The sequence below is a fragment of the Lithobates pipiens genome, unplaced genomic scaffold (genome assembly GCF_037356315.1).
Source record: "Lithobates pipiens isolate NorthernLeopardFrog02 unplaced genomic scaffold, aLitPip1_a1.2 Scaffold_23, whole genome shotgun sequence".
NCBI classification, from domain to species: Eukaryota; Metazoa; Chordata; class Amphibia; order Anura; family Ranidae; genus Lithobates; species Lithobates pipiens.
Window position 1 is genome coordinate 199,245,763 of NW_027507785.1, and position 19,169 is coordinate 199,264,931.

The 19,169-nt window shown below is 42.4% G+C and overlaps 1 protein-coding gene across 2 annotated transcripts in view; it reads right to left on the minus strand.

Annotated features, from left to right (window-relative positions):
• Positions 1–310: 310 nt before the first annotated feature.
• Positions 311–19,169, minus strand: part of CRB1 (crumbs cell polarity complex component 1) — a 171,782-nt gene continuing 152,923 nt past the window's right edge. For both annotated transcript variants that reach the window (XM_077452761.1, XM_077452760.1), the window contains one exon: positions 311–6,939. In XM_077452761.1, the coding sequence (XP_077308887.1) occupies positions 6,724–6,939 (216 nt within the window). In that variant the 3' untranslated portion in view covers positions 311–6,723. The remainder of the gene's footprint in view (positions 6,940–19,169) is intronic.

Here is a 19,169-nt window from a genome sequence, read left to right on the forward strand (position 1 = left end):
GGCTTTATCAGGAATAACACACGTATCACAAGGATGTGAGTGAGGGTTTGGCTGGCTTATAACAGGTTCGTTTTGCACCCAGAGACTGATCACATTAATCAACTTGCAGGTGGACAGACAAACAAGGAGAGTGCCATAGCCAAAACCCCGGATACTAGAATGAGGAGCAGGAGCACTAGATGCTCCTGACAGAACTGTGGCCTTTGCTGCGATATAATGTTAAGCGAAGCTACTCGTGTATATGGTGGTCTACAATCACAGGTATTTTCTAAACCAATCCATTTACATTGTGCATACAAGTCAAGTCAGCTTTATTTTTGTATTTATGAAACAGACAAGGAATATATATGCAGTTTAATTTTTTTAATTCACTAAATCATCTACAGAATTATGTCTTGTTGCTTATAGTAAAAAACACATACAACATATTGGCACATAATAGGTACGAAGAATATAAGAAAGTAGATGCTTTGCAAATATCGAAGTGTCTTTATAGCCAAAACTTTTTTTTATTTGACCTTTTGGATAGAATGAAGAAATAGACTTTCTGTCAGGTTTCGCTGCCATTGGAAGATCAGAACCCTGGATAGCGGTAAGGCCTGGTTCCCACCTTTGCATTTCTTAGTGCATTTTCAGTTTTGCAGAAACACACTACAGTCCATTTAACATGGTTTCCAAGGATGTAGTTCACGTCTGTGCATTTTATGGAGGGCCAGGGACTTTTTTGGGGGTTTTTGGTTCCATAGACTTCAATGGATCAAAATCGTGTATTGAAAAATGCTAAATGCACCCGGAATATGCAAACTGCAACCTGCATAGGTGTGAACTAGGCCTAAAACTAACCTTTCCCCATTCTGTACATAAATGAAAAAAATGTTTTTCTGGAAACTTCCCCTAAATAATAGTTACATATGACTTGTGACTTACTGCTCTTTGATTGTCAGGCATTGGCTTGTTCTGTTATTTCCATTTTAAAGTTTGCGTCTGAACTTCCTTTAACTGGTTCCTGATTTTTTTTTCTCAATTTAACAAAAAAATTATGTTTTGGGCATAGATACACTTTAATGACAGAAATCGGTAGTTACTGTTGTAAAATGACATATTAAAAAAAACACAGCTAAGCACTTTATCTAGAAACATCTGAATCATTGTTCAGTCTTTGGTAAATGATTAAATTACATATTATTGGCAATTCATGAAGTACAAAATAAAAATCATGAGCTATTTTGGCCATAAATGTCAGTAGCATGAACTGCTTGGACGTTGAAGAAGGGGGTGTACCCTGAAAGCTCACCCTGAAAATTTGGATGTTCGTGCAAATAAAAAAAAGTATCAAGGACAGTTGTTTTTGTTGCAAGTGCACTAATACGACTACAATCACCTCAGGTACCGTGGACCTATGAGTTTTAGTAATCCTTAAATACTAAATTACATAATACTTATTATTTCTAATAAGAAAAGCTGTCATAAGAGAATCACGAAGGCATCTATTGCTGACAACTACTTATAAAAATGTGAGTTGTCTGGCTGTCATTGTAAACCTCTGGCATTAATAGTTATTCATATCTGAAATCTCTCTACTTCCAGGCTTCTAAAAGCTCTCTACTTCTCCTTCTGTTGTGAACACGATGTTTGCTGGTCCCTGGAGCCTGTTAACACTCACTATATGGGGAACAAAGGGCCACGATCACTTCCTTCTGCTAGCTTTATTGCACAAACTGTACATCTTAAGCACCTTCACTTCAGCTTCTGTCGAAGGGGCATGACCGAAAAAGGTACACTGAACGGAGTGCTCTGGCGGTGGGTACATCTTGCACACCTTCCCCTGAAGCACTGACCCTTCAATGCATTACACCTTTCTTCATAGAAAACAAAGCTGGGGGTAGCAAGCACGGGAGATCACTGTACTAATATCACATAGTTAGTACAGTGGCTCCTCCTGAGCCGTAAGGTTTTTTTTGTTGAGCCATGCTCGGTTGAACAGAAATAAGTAGTAGTGTGTACTAGGCTTAACAGTGAAATGTGTTAAAGGAGCAGTCCTTCAAGTGGAGGAATGCAAGACATTCTGTTTGTGCAATAAAGATTGCAGAATGAAGTCATCCCTGAATTCAATAGTTTCAATCACTGACCTGACGCAAGTATTCAGATATGGACTTCCTTTGACTTTTAAACCTGCATGCTTGTCAGGTCTGTGATTTAGTGGGTGAAGCCAGGCAAGTAGACTTTTCGTAAGGAGAGGTGGCATCTCCCCTTTTTTCTCTCTTGACAGGTTTAAATACATCTCTAGGCAGGCTATAGCTACACCTTTGATTGTGTGGCTTATTATAGTCAAGTAATGTATTGCCAACCTAAGATTGGAAGGGTATACAGTAATACATTTATAGCGTGTTCCTTATTAGGGAAATATAACACACATCTTGAAATATCTTACAAAAAAACTTCTGCAAAATGTTTTTCAGATTTCTTTCCATGTACCTATACACATAAACAATTTACATATAACAATCATATAAAGAAATCGTCTGATTTTGCAGTAAAGGCACCAATAGTCGTGTATAGGTAAAAGTGAACTTATAATAAGGCAAGCTTATATTTTAGATGCAGTTTGTGTAAAACTAGTCAGCTATGAATCATATTTCACTGGCAGTAAGCATTTTGCAGCTGCTTAGGCCCTCTTTGTCACATCTACTCTGCATGGCTGCAATGCTGTCACCATATTATGAGAGACACATGTTATCACTGGGCAATTTTATTGTTCTTAGAACTGACCTTGTCATGATCCACTTACTTACCACTGATTATAGGCACCTGTGAGGTTAGCAGAATGGAGGGTGCCTAGGCACTGTTACATTTATGGAAGTGCTGCTTCTAATAAGGAATAACAATAACATGTTAAAGATACACTTTTTTGTAATTTATTGCTTTGACACATTAAATTGTGCTAATAAATCCATGCCCAACTGTTCAAAATCTGAAGTATAGGTCCACTTTAAACAACTTCAGCCAAGAGTTTTATGTAAAGCAGGGCAGGGGTAGAACATCTGTCAGGGTTGTCATGTGTGCCCCTGGTGGAAAAATTTCCCCTCAGCTCCTTACAGTACAGAAAGTGTGCAGAAATCACTTTAATGGGGACCCAAACTACTGACAATCTTTGTTTAACCGCCCTGCCCTTCAGGCCCGGAGATAACTACATCCCCCCATTTCTTATATGGGGTTCACAGTTGAAGGAAAATCTCCCCAGTGAGGTCACACGGAAGAAAAAAAAAATGACATATGTACAAGTATAAGAAAAAATTACTGGTAAATCATTTTCTTGGAGTCCATTAAAAGACTCAGTTATGGATACTAAAGAACCAAAGGTTATACTGCCACCCACAAGGGAAATAGACATAAACTGAGAGTCAGCCCTCTAGAAGCTCTAACCTCTCTCACCTCACACCTTCTCAGTTGTAACAAGCACGCCAAAGAGGAAAGATAGCATATGTGTTTGTGTAAAACAAAATTAACCTTATAGCACAATTCTGATAACTCAGAGGCTCTTCTAGGAGAAGTGATGACCACAAGAAAGGCTACCTCAGATGATGTCCTAAAAATTTCCCAAATCAGTTCAAATTGGTATCTTTGTAACACCAACAATACTGGGTTTAAATTCCACAGTTACAGTGGGTGCTGAAGATATTGATAAGTAGCAAGCGTACAATGACGGAACAAACAGGCCAGACACCTGTCCCTTGATGGACTTAATGGTTAAACATTGTTCTACCTCTAACTTTATGAAAAAGGGGTTTAGCCCATCGAAAAGGGACATATGGAAACCTCCAAAAACCAGCAAAAACAAGACTTCCACATACAATGATAAATCTTGCAGAAAGTAGATTTGCCAGATTTAAGCATGGTCATGATAACTGAACCTGCAGTGCCTTTGTCTCTCAGAAACTGGGTTCCAACAGACAAGCCATCAAGGTCAGCAACTGAGATGCAGAGTAGAAGTTCAGTCCTCAGCATAACAAGTCTGGTCTATCTGATATAGGCCACCCACAGAGTGTTGGCTACCAGACGAACAAGGTTGGTGTACCACACTCTGCAAGGCCAATTTAGAGTTATAAGAATGACTGGAATAACCTAATAATAATAGCTTCAGCAGGGAAAAAGCATAGATCATGGCATACTGATGCCATGGTACTACTATGTCATCCACAACACCCACTGTTGGATTCCTTGTTTAGGAGACAAATCTGTCTAGCTTTTGGTTGAACCAAGATGCTAGTCAATCGACATCCAGCTTTCCCAAGCACAGACATAGGCATTTTTACTATTGCTCGATTAACTAGCACTTAAACCAGATCAGGTCTGCAAATTGGAACTGAAGAAAGGGATGCCCAAGACAAAACATGGCTGGCATCCAGCAGTGCTCATAAAATTTGATGCAGCAGTCATTTGGTCAACATAATCAATAAAGTAAGAAAATAACACCAGCAGGTGAATGATCTCTTACTTAGTGATTTAGTCCAGTCAGCTAATGTTTGGGAGATTGGGAGGGGTTGAAGAGCCGATCCCACTAACAAGTAACTGGTCACAGACTTGTTAAGGTCAGTCGACTCGGGAGGAGTAGTCTACTTTGTGATATAATTCTCAGCAAAGGGATCAAGCATCTGGAAACAATTAAGGTCAAGGAATTAAACTGTGGGTATAGGATTGTGTATATGGAGGATTTCGATTATTTACACAACACAAGCACTGTGCTGTTATTAAACCATTTTCTTCTTTTTTTACTGATTGAAATTCAGCTAGGGAGGTCTCCTCCTCCTCCGGGGAAGGGAGAGAATCAGTATCCAATAGAATGCCCTAAGGGATCTCCAACATACTCAAAAAGTTTAAGGAACCCTGTGTCAGAATCCCCTGCAAAACAGAAGTAGCCCTCTTCTGTTTGACCCTTGACTCTTAAAGCGCGTAGGACTTTGGATGCTATGAAGGCTTCCCACACCACTGGCTGAGCACTGTGGATCTTGAGATGGTATCACAGCACCCTTTTACATGCCTATGGTTGCTATGCATTTGTAAGTAGAATACGTTTTATCTTTCAAAATAAAAATGGTTAGATTGGTGCACCCTTTCTTTTGTTGTTCTTTCCAGTAGTAACATACTAGACAAAAAATCCTGCATGATAAAAGAAAAAACACAATCTTACTATGGCAATCTCTGCCTTGTGCACATTAAAATGAAGGTCAGGAGCAGAGGAATCGTTTCTTTGAGTTTGTGTTGGACCAAGCACAAAAAGGCTGAACATTTAAGAAAATAGCTACCAATCTCCACAACTGGGAGTGGCAAGATGGAGAATTGCAAAGAGGGCAGGGAAGTGATCTTCTGTGTTGCTTCAGGGACTGCCTCAATAACACCACAGAATAGCCAAGCATGGAAAGTAAGCAGATGATGTATGCATACACAGTAACAGTAACTGCATTATCAGGTCCCAGCCACAGGACAAAAGGCAGGAGATGTAAAATCCGGGCTGAAACACTGCTAAGCCACCCAGTAAAAGTCAATACCCCCCAAAAGTCTAAACAAATCCCAGCCAGTTTAGACAATAGGGAAGGCAGTGTCTCACTAGCTGCATCCATTGGTACAATCATGTGAAGAATCCCCAGCACAGTAATAGTTGATTTCACTCGCAAAATGGAGTCTTTAGAGACATGGTAAGGCCACAGCTCTGGTTTGGATACTCAGCAAAGAGTCCCCAGATGACTGGCTGGACCTGAATAGTGGAGTTAGCACCAACTGGAACACAGACAGGATATCACTGCCCACTGATGGACTGTTACAGAGGGAACACCAGTATACAGAATTAACCCACCAGCAGCTGTTGATAGTAGAAAATCCCCCCAATGCAAGCAAAAAATATATAATTATTCTATAGACACTAAGAGTAACTGGGCAGGTGTTAAGTGGGAGAGGTTAGAACCTCTAAGATTTTGTCTTTCAGTTTCTTTTGTGTAGTGTCAGTTTTTCCTGTATGCAACAGTATTACCCTTAGTGAAAATCATTAAGCGGTGTCCCTCAATGGCAACAGAGGGAAAAAAAATGTAAATGAAGCAGTGTTCACTTGCCATTCTGTCTGCAGCTATATCTTTCAAAACAACAGGGTTTACATTACACATTGGGCCACACTGGTTACTGTATAGTTGGATCTGTATACAAAATATGGCCACCTTTAGATGTCTTCTGTGCCCACTTCTGTTCTAACGAGCACCAGTTTGGTAACATAAGCTCTCCTGTTTAGGCAATGGAGGAATGTTATGAGAAAAAGGCAGGTTCAGACAGTCCCAATGCTGATTCTTGGGGAATATTTTATATACTCTCTGATCATATTCTCCCAGGTGGTTTCTTGCTGCGGCTACTTAAACATTTAATTATCTAACCACTACATGAGGAGACTTTTACCTAATGTTTATGGGCATCTCAAGCCTTTCAGTGCTGCCTATATCTTGGTATACTTATTTTACAGACAAGAGGCTTAAAAGTTGCCCATAAAAGAATGGATTTAGCAATACTTGAATCAATAGTCCTTTTGTTTTACAGCTGATTTAGGAGTGCAATATTTGATGGTAGGATGATGTCCACAGCCATAGTAGAGAGTCTCAGTAATATCTTTTTCTGGAGTATTCTGCAGTTGCGTCGGTGGTGCTTCTAGAGCTGCAGTGAGGATGCTGGAAAAGTGAGTCTTTATCAGATGAGTCTTTCCAGGGGAGGCGGCTGAACAATGTTCCACATCTCTACTCGTGATCCTTCTTTCTCCTGTCTGCTGGGGCTGTAGGTTCCTTGATTTGATCTCATGCTAGCCACAGCAATGAATATGCACAGACCAGCACACACAGTGAAAAAGAGTGCTAGAACCACAGATGCCACAGCAGTAAAAACTCCTGGAGGCAGGAAATCTGACAACTGGGGGAGAAACACAAACAGGTAAGTCACGTTTTTATTCTAGATGTTGAAACATTTATATTCCTGCCTAAGCCAGGTTACGATGGGGTCTTTTCAAAGTGTATCTGTGACCAGGCTGTGGTAGTAGTAAATAAACTTAAAGTTGTTGTAACCCTAAAAAAAAAATGGATACTGTTCCTTTAAAGCATGAATAACAGCACAGTGCTTGTGTTGTGTAATTTGGCTCTTTGTGTCCTCTAAAATACCTGGTTGATCCTGCCTGGTGCTGACCTTCCCTCTGTAAACTGACCACATTTAACATGGCTTCTGAGCCCCTGATACCGTGGTCAGTTTACGTGTCTCCGTCACCCACTGTCTCTTCTCTCTCCCCCTCCCTGCCTGTCAGCTAGTGTCAGTGCCCGCCTTTCCCCTCCTGCTGCCAAAGTAACTTTGTGTACTTTATAGAGTCCGCTCTGTTCAATGATGTTATGTGCCCCAGTGTACTGTATGTTCATAATAAAAAAATATGTTGCTGTATACTTTATTTCAGTGCGCCGCTCAGTGCTCACATGACTGCCCGCCGCTCTCCTCCATTCTCCTCCCCTCCTCCTGGCTGATGTCAGTGAGGTATTCTCAGCCCCTCCCACTGTACTTCTCAGATCTGGCGAGGAGAGTGGCACGCAGTCACATGAGCGCTGAGAGGCGCTCTGAAATAAGGTATACAGCAACATATTTTTTTTTGTAGAAAATACACTGGGGCACATAACATCATTGAACAGAGGGAAACCTTTAAAGTACACATATTGGCTTTACAACCACTTAAAAAAATGTGTGTAAACCCTAACAAAAATATTCTTATTTCCTCAGTTTTGGTCTGTTAAAGGAAATCTGAAATCACAGCATACACTTTTATAACATCAGCATTGCAGTAACAATATAAACAATAGTTATATTTGACAATCCAATATAACCTTACTTCTCCTTAAATGTTGAGTGCTGCCTGTCTACCAGTCATCTCTCTCCACAACTTCCTGGATTCTCTGTGTGTGTTGCATCGTCCCTTATGCTGTTTACTCTCAATTACTAAGGACTACATATCCCATGGTACCTTGCTGTCTGCAAGCAGTGATTCCTATATTGACTCTGCCTCCTAAAACTCCTCATCTCAGCATCCCTGTAGTTCAATTGAAGTGAAAGCAGTTTTATAACCAGTGCTACCAGCTACTAAGAAACCTTATTGATATGCGGGTGGCTGCAGACAGTATAATGTGTTCCACATACAGAGATGAATAAATAAAATGATTCCTGTCGACACCTCCCCAAACATGCATGATTCTAAATAATTATCCTAATATGATGTGTTCACAATCATTATAAAATGCATAATATGTGCAAACCATACAAAGAATGCATAAAAACATAAATGTCATGCATGAAAGCAACTATATATATATATATATGTATGTATGTATATAAAAATATATTTGCAAACACATCATGTTAGGATAATTATTTTGAATCAGGCACGGTTGGGGAGGCACGAGAGGAATAATTTTATTTGCCTTTGTAGTTCAGAAGGCAGGCTCTGTAAATTCTGTGACACAGTCATGCTTACGCACATGGCATAGTGAATACCTGTTGCAGAATTCAAGGAATAAATGTGTGGGATTCTTTCCACACATTTTGACCATAGATAAACTTAAATACACCAATAAATAGTTTCTTAAATCAGTTTGACAAATGCAAAACAGTTTTTCATGTCACATACTCAAAGCTGTCCTATTTTCTGTGTGCACTTCATGTGTTCTCTCAGTGAAGCTAATTAGCCCTCCCAGTTCTTTAAACAGAACTCCACCCGAAAGGGGACGTTCAGTTTATGCCCTCCTCCACCCTCCTTTTCTTCTTTTGGAACTTTTTTTTGTTTGGGGGGGCACCTGGTTCCCAGCTCCCACTTCTGGCCAGATTGCCAAGCTATTCCACCGGAAGTTCTTCCCCCATTGTCCAAAACCTTCTGGGACACATCATAGGTCACAGGAGCCTGTGGGACCATTTACAAAGTGGGATCCCAGCTGTGAAGTCGTAAGGAGTCACAGCCGGGGGAAGAGACTTTGTTTTCCATTGTGTGTGGAGGATACAACCTGAGAGCGGCCCCACACGTGGCAGTCTCCCCCAAGCGCGCACACAATATGGCGTCACAAATGGATATGGAAGAGCAGACAGCAGAGGCGAGGCTAGGCTTCCAAGAGGTGATGGCGGCAATTGCAACTTGTCAGGCCGCCCTCACTGATAAAATAGAAGCCATGCAGCTAAATGTCGGGCTTATCCAGCTGGACCTAGATAAACTGCGCTCGAGGGTATTGGAGGTGGAGCACCGAGCGGGTCAGATGGAAGACACTGTTGTGGAACACACAGCATTGCTCCGCACTCTTCAAACGAAGATTAAGGCACTGGAATACAAGGTGGATGATGCCAAAAACAGAAACAGGAGGAATAATCTCCGAATTGTCGGCATGCCTGAGGGTGTGGAGAGGAAAAACCCCACGGTGATTGTGGAGGGCATGCCTTCTGCCGGCAGCACAGTTCTCACCCTATTTCACAGTGGAACGTGCCCACCGGATCCCCCCGGTACCCGGACCACCTGGAGCCAATCCTCGTACCCTAATTTTCAGGATGTTCAACTTTAGAGATTGGGATGAGATCCTTCAGGCAGCTCGTAAGGCACGTAAGTTAAAATACCAAAACGCCAGCTTACTTTTCTTTCTAGACTACTCTCTTGAGACCCAAAAGCTACGTAGGTCATTTGACCTGGTGAAAGTGGGGCTTCGGGCGTGAAATATAAAATATAGTGTAATTTTCCCTGCAAGATTGAGGGTCCAAGATGGAGAGACTGTCAAATTTTTTTACAACACCTTGTGGCGCTGTGGCCTGGCTGGAGTCGCTGCCTCCCCATCGCTAGTGGCCGGCTACAGGCCTGTTATGAATCAGTCACACTGTTATTTCTGTCCTCTTTGTTAATTGTTAAACCTGCTGCAAGATAAGGATTGGTGCATCATCTCAGCCACACAAGACAGATATCCCAACTGCATCCCCAGTGCCTTGGTAACTATGGGGGCTAAATTGGAACTTACCCTTATACTCAGGCTTCCCACTGCAGGCTAGGGGTCTGCATTAGCTTCCTCAAATATATTCTGCCTGATTGCTTGGGGCTAGATGGATTGCTGCCTCTGGGGATGCCATACCGATAATTTAGCCTCTCATATTGATACAGGAATGGTACCACCTATGCACTACTGACAGGGCAGAAATGGTGTACATGATGGCACTATACAGCAAAGGCCCAGGATCTTGTTGCAATACTTTTCTTCTTCCTCACCCGCGTGCAAGTGGCATCATGTCCTCTAGGCTTCAAGTGCCGGTGAAGGACACCTACGGGTCTCCCTCCCTATTGATGCAAGCTAATGGGAACAGCTAATTCTCTTTTAAAACTAGAGACAATAGACTGGATACACACGGAATTGTCCCTATTACTGGATGACTGGCTTTCTCCCAGGCATGGCTTAATTAATCAGACCCAGGTTCCTGAAACCAGCCTTGGGAGAATAGACTGAGCTGTGTGGGGTAGTTAGTGAAACACAGCGGTGAGCAATCTCTGCAGCAGGTTATGAATATATAACTTTCTTTCTCATTTCTTTTACCATATTCTGAGACTCAAGTGATTGGGCCAATGTTCATTGGTTCAAAGGTAGTCAAGTTTTGCACACCTGAGACCACCCAGGAGAATGTCTATGTAACTCCATACCAGCATCTCTGTTGCCCTGTTAGGTAACACCTCTTGCACTGAGTGCATGCCCTCTATAGAATATCGTTATTGTGGGGGATATGATACATTACCAGTGTCGGCTGGGAATGTGGGGAGGGAGGGGATGTTTTCTGCCGTTGCAGATACTAGCGGTTTTTATTGTTACAGTTTTAAGTTTGGAGCTGCTTTGCTACCACTGGATTTGTGATATATTACATGTACAATCTGGTTATACTGTGCTAACAAACAACCTGACATTGCAAACAGTGAGTAGTGCACACTGGTCTGACTTTACACCACAGAACCTAATTATGGGGACAGGGTAATATCTGGATTATGGCATTTTATCTATAATCAATAGCTAATGGCTAGTCTATCATATCTTGGAATCTCTGGGGCCTAAATTCAGCCACTAAAAGATTGTTGGTTTTCATATATCTACAGAGGTATAACCCACACATATGTGTCCTCCAAGAAACCCAGTTGATTGGTATTAGGATCTTTGGTCTCAGGAGGGCATGGGTGGGAGCTCACTATCACTCCACCTTCTCTAAGTATGCTAGGGGGGTAAGCATATTGGTCCATAGATCCCTTCCATTCCAAATACTGAATATCTGAACAGACCCTGGGGGTAGATTTGTGATTATACATGCAGTAGTATATACTAAGCAAGTGGTCCTGGTTGTCCTGTATATTCCCCCTCTGGCAACTATGCAACTTCTATAAGACATTATGCAAATTGTAATGGGGTTCAATAATCAGGAGGTCTTCATTATTGGTGATTTCAACATGGTGCCTTCACAGGACATGGACAGACTGCACGCAGGAACCTGCCCTTCCTCAGATTTACAGAATTGGGCAGATACTTTTGCTCTTACTGATATATGGTGGCACTTCCATCCTAGGGACAGGAAGTATACATGACACTCCACCTCCTATCGGGCTCTATCCCGTATCGATCTGGCCTCTCTTCTGGGGCTCTAGGCTGTACTAGAGAGGCAAAACACTTACCCTGGGGGATCTTGGATCATGCCCTATCCATATTAACATTTCTTTAGCTAAATCCCCTGGGTTGAAATGGTGGCATCTGCCCAGGTTCTGGGCAATAAATGAACGGATTAAAAGAATCAATGATGGAAGCTATTTGTAATTTTTGGGTCCTCAGTGGGGAGTCTGCCAATGCTGCAACTCTCTGGGATACATTCAAAGCCCAGATAAGGGGAGAGTATATCTCTGCAGAAGGAGGCTTCTGGGTCCCTGGAAGCTCTAGAAGGTGAGGTGGTAAGATGTGAGGCACAATATGTTCAATACCCCACTGACACAAATCATTACACATGGCGGAGGGCCCTTCGGGCTCTTTCCCTACATGATACAGAGCAAATCCTAAAATCTATGCTGTATTCTAAGCATAGAATATTTGAATATGGTAATAAAAATGGAAGACTTTTAGTTGGCTGGCAAGGGGTCAGATGGCATCCACACACATAGCAAGTATTTGGGATGCCGTGGGCAGCTGGTGGCCTTTCCCAAGGACGTCAACATCAGATTTCTTAAATTTTTTAAGGGAAGTATACACGTCTAGGACCCATCTCTCCCCATCTGAACTGCAGGACTACCTGGGAACTATTGCCTTTCCCATGTTGTCAGAAGATCAAAAGAATCAACCTCATGAGGATATTTCCCTGGAGGAGGTTCAAACGGCAAATGGGGGTCTACAGAGCAGAAAGACCCCGGTGGCCTGCCTACAGAGTTTTACTCCAAGCATGCAGATATCCCTGCGCCTAGGTTAAAAACCCTCCTCTCTGGACTTACGTAGGCAAATGTGCTTCTGGAGTCTATGGAGGAGGCTATCATTGTCCTAATGCCGGTAAAGACTTACAGGAATGTGCGCCTTACTGACCCATATCACTGCTCAACGTTGATGCAAAAATATTGACAAAGATACTAGCTACCCGACTATCCTCAGTAATATCAACACTAATACATGTTGACCAGACTGGGTTTATGCAAGGCATAAACATTAGGCATCTCTTCCTAAACTTGTCCCTGACTCACGATAATGCTGGATCACGGGTTATTGCCTCCCTTGATGCCGAAAGGGCATTTGATTCAGTGGAGTGAGGATACCTGTGGGGGGTGCTGCAACAATGTGGCTTTTGCCCAAGGTTTTGGCGTACAACTCATGGGACTTTTGGTTTTGGTCTACAGAGCACCAAAGGCTAGGATGCGCACTAATGACTGGATATCTGAATCCTTCCCACTGCAGAGTTACCCGCCATGGTACCCTATTCCCCAGGGTACCCCTGTCCCCTATTCCCCAGTCTGTTTGCCCTGGCACTAGAGCCCCTCGCAGTCTTAGTCAGGGAGAATTTGGAGGTCCGGGGGATGCAGATTGGCAATCTGGAGGAAAAGATATCCCTCTATGCGGATGATGCCTTACTGTATCTAAATGATGCAGGAGCATCCCTGTCTGCTGCCCCAGAGATATTTGACAAATTTGGTTCCCTGTCAGGTATACAGATCAATTGGACCAAATCAGTCCTTTTTCCTCTAGACACAGAGTTCAAATACCTTGGTGTCAAGATGACTAGACACTGCCCAGTACTATGCTCTTAATATATTTCCCCTTCTCCGCCTCCTGAGGGAGAGATGTCAAGCCTGGTCAGGACTCCCACTGAACCTAATAGGCCATATAAACATCTCAAAGATGATTATTTTACCAAAGGTCATCTATCTTTTTTGGAACAGCCCGATATGGATAAAGGAATGTTTATTTCGAGAGGTGGATAGGTGTGTCAATTCCTTTATATGGAATGGATCCGTCCAACAACTGGTGAAATGAAATCCACGTTGAGCCTACCGGCACATCTGGGGGGTTTGGCCCTTCCCAACTTTAGGGTTTATTGCTGGGCAGCTATGCTGGTTACAGTGTACTGGTGGTTTGAGGCAAAACACTTGAGCGCTGTGGTTTGTGTAGAGGCGGCCCAGTTGGGCTTGCTGCAAGCACTACAAAATTTGGCCTATAGGGGGGGATGAGGGCATATGAGGATCTCTCTGCACCAACGAAGCTGACGGTTAAAGTGTGGAATATGGCCCGACTCAGGTCTTTCCAGGCAGAATGCTGGTCCCCGGTCCAGCCACTATGAGGTAATCCTAATCTGCCTCACTTTAGTTCAATGCTGGATCCCCAGGTCTGGGCGCAGTTTGGAATAAAAACATAAAAAAATATGGTTGCGGGCACCTTACTGACCCTACCCCAATTAACTAGGACTTATGACCTCCAGGCTGGATGTATTTTCGGTATGCCCAACTTCGTCACGCGGCTAGGGCTCAGTTTCCCACACCTCTGATTCTTCAATTGGACCTGGTGGAGGACCTCCTGTCCAGTGATGACCTGATGAAGCCTCTCTCTGCATTATATAGTAGCCTGCTTCGAATTGACTCACAAAAATTGGATAGGCTTTGGGAAATGTGGAGGGCAGATATCCCAACCCTGGAGAGGGAGGACTGGGAAGGTTGTTTGGAGAGTGGTCCCAAACTGGTCATCTCTGCAGGGCATAGGCTCATACAAACTAAATTTCTGCACAGAGCGTACTTTACCCTGGTGCGTATGTCCAGAATACACCCTGATAAATTTCCCCAATGCCCCAGGTGTAGGATACATCCAGGCACATATACACATATGTCCTGGACCTGTCCCGCACTGGTGGCCTTCTGGTCCGGGGTTTTTGAACAATTAAATATCCGACTTGAGCTCTCAGTTCCTATGACACCCGAACTTGCGTTACTTGGTATTCACGAACAAAGATCCCACCATAGTAAACTGCTAATCTCATATTTACTCTTCTATGCCAAAAAATAAATCTTATGTAAGTGGACCTCTTCTCGCCCCCCCCCCCCGCTCTATCCATCTGGGAAGACAAAATGAATGCCGCTCTCTATCATTATATAAACTGACGTATATCAGTCATGGTTGCCCCTGGAAATTTGATAAAGTATGGTTGCCATGGACAACTTTTTAGTCACCTGGATACAGCTGTATATGGTCCCCCCTCCCTCTCCTTCTTTCCCCCCTCCCTACCTCACCTAACCCCCCCTTCCTCTTTCTGCTCCCCATTTTACTCCCCCCCACGTCCTTTATTACATACTGGGAACTGATTCCTAAATATGACTTTCTTGATGCGTACTCATATGTATTCATCTAATGTGTGCTCTGCTGATGGAAATTGAACGTGTGGCATGTGTCATAACAAATTATTGTAATGTATGTCATCTACTCCACAAATGTATGGTATGTATTTTTATACTGTATTATTACTCTTAATAAAGCACTCCTGATTGTTAAAAAAAATGCTGACACCAGGAGCCAAAGACTGGTGAAGAACCAGCCTGGGTTCTTCCAAAAAGAATCCATACACATCCACTATTTATAGTGGTTGTAAACCTTTGACATTAAATATGAACAAAAGCGTATCCCTCTATAGTGTGCAATTAAGAGCACTAAGTGTAATTTGTTTTCTGCTGCTTTGTTCCTCTACTAGAAAGAAAAGATTTCCCAGCACACATACTCCTTTGTCTGGCAGCCCAGACAAGCTGTATAAATTCTAGACTGAATGGATAGGAAGAGAAGACTGCAGATAAACAGGTACAACTTATGTAGGGATATTTGTTGATTTAAAAACAGCTGGAGGGCTGAGGTTGCCTACCCCTGATATAAAAGGTGTGGCAATAATCAGGGACACTGACTGGTGGCAGTACAAAAAAAAAAATCATTTTTTTTCATTACATTTTTTTTAACACACTGCGACCAGAACAATATAATGTTATGTAACATTGTACTACTCTGGGGAAGTGATTGGGATTTTTTTTTTCTGCACATTATGTTTGCATATAGCAATGCATTACATTGGCTGTGATTGGCCCTGTCTTTACCATATGCTCATACTGACCAATCACAGCTAGCAACATAGTTGTATTCAATGGATGGCATGATAGGAAGCCATTCATTGTTTACAACTGTCATGTGACCTGCTGTAATTGGTCATGGTGGTCACATGGTACCGGCAGTAAGCCGGTACTCAGATCGGTCATCAGGCGTGTCCCGTGACAGCATGGGCCATGACAGGTCCTCTTTATTGAGAGATCTGGGGTCTATTAGACCTCAAATCTCTCCTCTGGCCTCCAATGCAGCTGATCAGGCACAGGTCGGTCTGATCAGCTGCTTTCCTGGCCACTAACACCCAGGTAAACAAAGGCCAAACCAGAAGTGACAAGATACTTGTCTCTTCCTGTTTCCGGGTCACAGAGAAAAAGAACAACGTAATTTCCTCTCTCTCTGTTGTGGGCAGTCATCCCTGCCAGTCGCATCACTCCTGGGCTCCGTGATCAGATGGCAGAACCAAGGAAAGGCGGGCGGTAGGATGGAGGTGGGATCCGCCACCTACAGAAGTGATTGAGTGGCTATTCAGCCACTCAAATCGCTTCTGCTGGAAAGAGAATCTCCAGGTTGAAAATGTTTGTACCAGGATGATGCCTGCAGGTATCATCCCGGTATAACAACTGCAACCTGAGGAAGCCCATGGACATCCTCTTGGCAGCAAATGGGTAATGTCACTGTAATCTTTTTTTCATTAAATAATGTCTTGCTGTGTCTTTCGGTCTCCTTGTAACATTTTTGGTTGTTGTCCCTTTAACTTGAAGTTTGATCCAAGAAACCAAAAAAGGAATTTGGGATGGGGCTTGGAGGCAACTGTAGGCACTTTTTTGAGTTAAGAACACATAATTGAATAGACAGAATTTAGTCTACGATAATGCTGTGTGTTACTAACAACAGGACATAAAAGATAAGTGCATTTCTACTGGATCGACGGGTATTTTTCTGTACTTGCAGGGTCAGTTCTCAACGGAACTGTCAAGTCATCAGGCGGTTGGTGTCAGAGATGGACACGTATACAGCACTATGGCAAATGCAGATCAGAGGCCAGGATGGTAGCTTCTTTGGCTGTGTAGGTAATCATGGCCCTCCAGCTGTGATGAAACTACAAATGCCATTATGCCTCTGCCTCTAGGAGCCATGCCTGTGATTGTCAGAATCTTGCAATGTCTCATGGGACTTGTAGTTTTAAAACAGCTGGAGGGCCTACCCCTGCTGTAAAGCATAGGAGGGTTTAGTTTCACTTTAAGGCCCCATTCAAACTTGCAAGTTGAGTCATTAGTGATTACATGTAGTAGACCCAGCAATTGTTCTCTGCATATAGCTACGAGCAGGGGCGGACTGACCATTGGGCCACTCGGGCACAGCCCGAGGGCCCCATGCCACTAGGGGGCCCCATCAGGGTTGGCAGCCTCAGTAAAACCAGGGACAGTATGTAAAAATTTGTTATTTTTTACATCTGTCTTTGAAATGTCCCTTATCGACATCCTTTTGGTCTAAAAATCCCCAGATTATAGCTGCCCCACCTCTCCAGTACCTTTTCAGCCAATAGAAACATGTCTGTGTAGACTGTGTGTGTGTGTGTGTGTTTGTGTATACCGTGTGGCCCCATAATATTTGATTGCCTGGAGGCCCCATAATCTCCTATTGCCCGGGGGCCCCATGAGTTATAAGTCCGCCCCTGGCTACGAGCGGCAGCCCCATTGAAAGCAATATGAGACTGACAGCTCCCACAGCTAATTGCAACCACACGCACGTAATCGCAGCATAAGAGTAGTATCAATGTCTGCCCCATACTTGGCAGTAATGTGTTTTTCTCTAGGATCCAGTAGCAGATTGGGAAGACAGAGTAGTTCAGGGAAGGTAAGCACAGTCACCTTATAGTGATCACCATATCCTGTCCTTTTCCACTTGTCTAGGCAAATTACAGGTTTGCTTTAAAATATATCTAAAGCCAAAACATGGTTTATATATATCGCATGGCGTGAGAAGGATTTAAATCTCTGATAGGAGTTTTAACATTTCCCTTCTCTAGCAAAAATTATTTAAACAATTTTTGGTGTGAAATCTGGATTCTAATTATTATTATAATGCATCAACATGGTTACATCTTGCATTTTAGTTTTAATAGACTCCCTACATACAATATTCAGGCACTGTATCATGGACTTTAACTTCTGTAAGGTTGCCATCAGTTGTTATCTTGTATTCTAACACTAGAGGTCAGCAATGAGCAATTTATATTTTCCACCACGCAAGAAAGTGAGATTATAAAAGTAGAATGATATACATCTTTAGTAGTACAGGTATAGGCACTTTTCATGTTAATTCCATGCATGCCAAGTAATGTGTAGGCGTAGCACTAACGTGCTTTTTTTTTTACCTGTCATAGAGACAGTACTAACCCTAGCAATGCCTTCATCTGCTTTTCTTTTCGGAAGAATGCAGTCACTTTTGTTCAGGTGCTATTCACAGCCAGCATAAACTGAGATGCTAGTTGAGAAAATAAACTGCCATGTGAATCCTGACCCCTGTGCATTTCCTGGCAGTTTTTATAAACATCTTACACAGACCAGCCTCTTGTTGAATACTATGTTCCTCTGGTCCCTGGGGCACAGGAGAATGGAGCCATGCTTCCTCCTGCCTACAGCAGACTGATGACATACTCTTAACCTGGGCAAAGTCACCTGCTTGAAAAGTAGGTACCACTTTTTTAATGTGTGTAAATGGCACAAACATTTTTTGGCATGGAGTAGGAAAGGGTGAAACCCTCAAAGTTTATTCTGTATGTATCTTATTCTGGAGATTTCCCTTCACTTCCTGTCCCAGGGATGCAACAAGAAGTGAAAAAGAATCTTTACAAAGTTAGGAAAATTCCTTTCTTAAAAAATTGTCACCAGAACACGATGGAGAAAAACTAGATTGCAGGGACAAAAACAGCAATAAGCACTGTTCCTTCCCCAGAATATAAAATGTTTTGGCTATGTTAAACCCTTTATTTATAAAATAAATATTTTTAAAATATATATACGGTACTGTTGCTGTATATAGTAATATTTCAGGAGCTTATTCTTGCAGACTGAAAGGTCCACTTGTTTGTATACACATGTTTTTAGCTGATATTTTTCTATGTACAGTGGCTTGAAAGAGTATTCATACCCCTTAACATTGTCCACATTTTGTCATGTTATAACTAAAAACGTAATTTTATTTTTGTGGGGTTTAATGTGATAAACCAACAAAAAGTGGCACATAATTGTGACGTGGGAGGAAAATGATATATGGTTTTCAAATTTTTTTACAAATAAATATCTGAAAAGTGTGGTGTGCATTTTTATTCAGCCCCCTTTACTCCGATACCCTTAGATAAAATCTAGTGGAACCAATTGCCTTCAGAAGTCAACAAATTAGTAAATAGTCCACCTGTTTGTAATTTAATCTCAGTATAAATACAGAAGTTCTGTGAAGGTTTGTTATGCCACGTACACACGATCAAACAATCCGGTGGAAAAGTCCGGC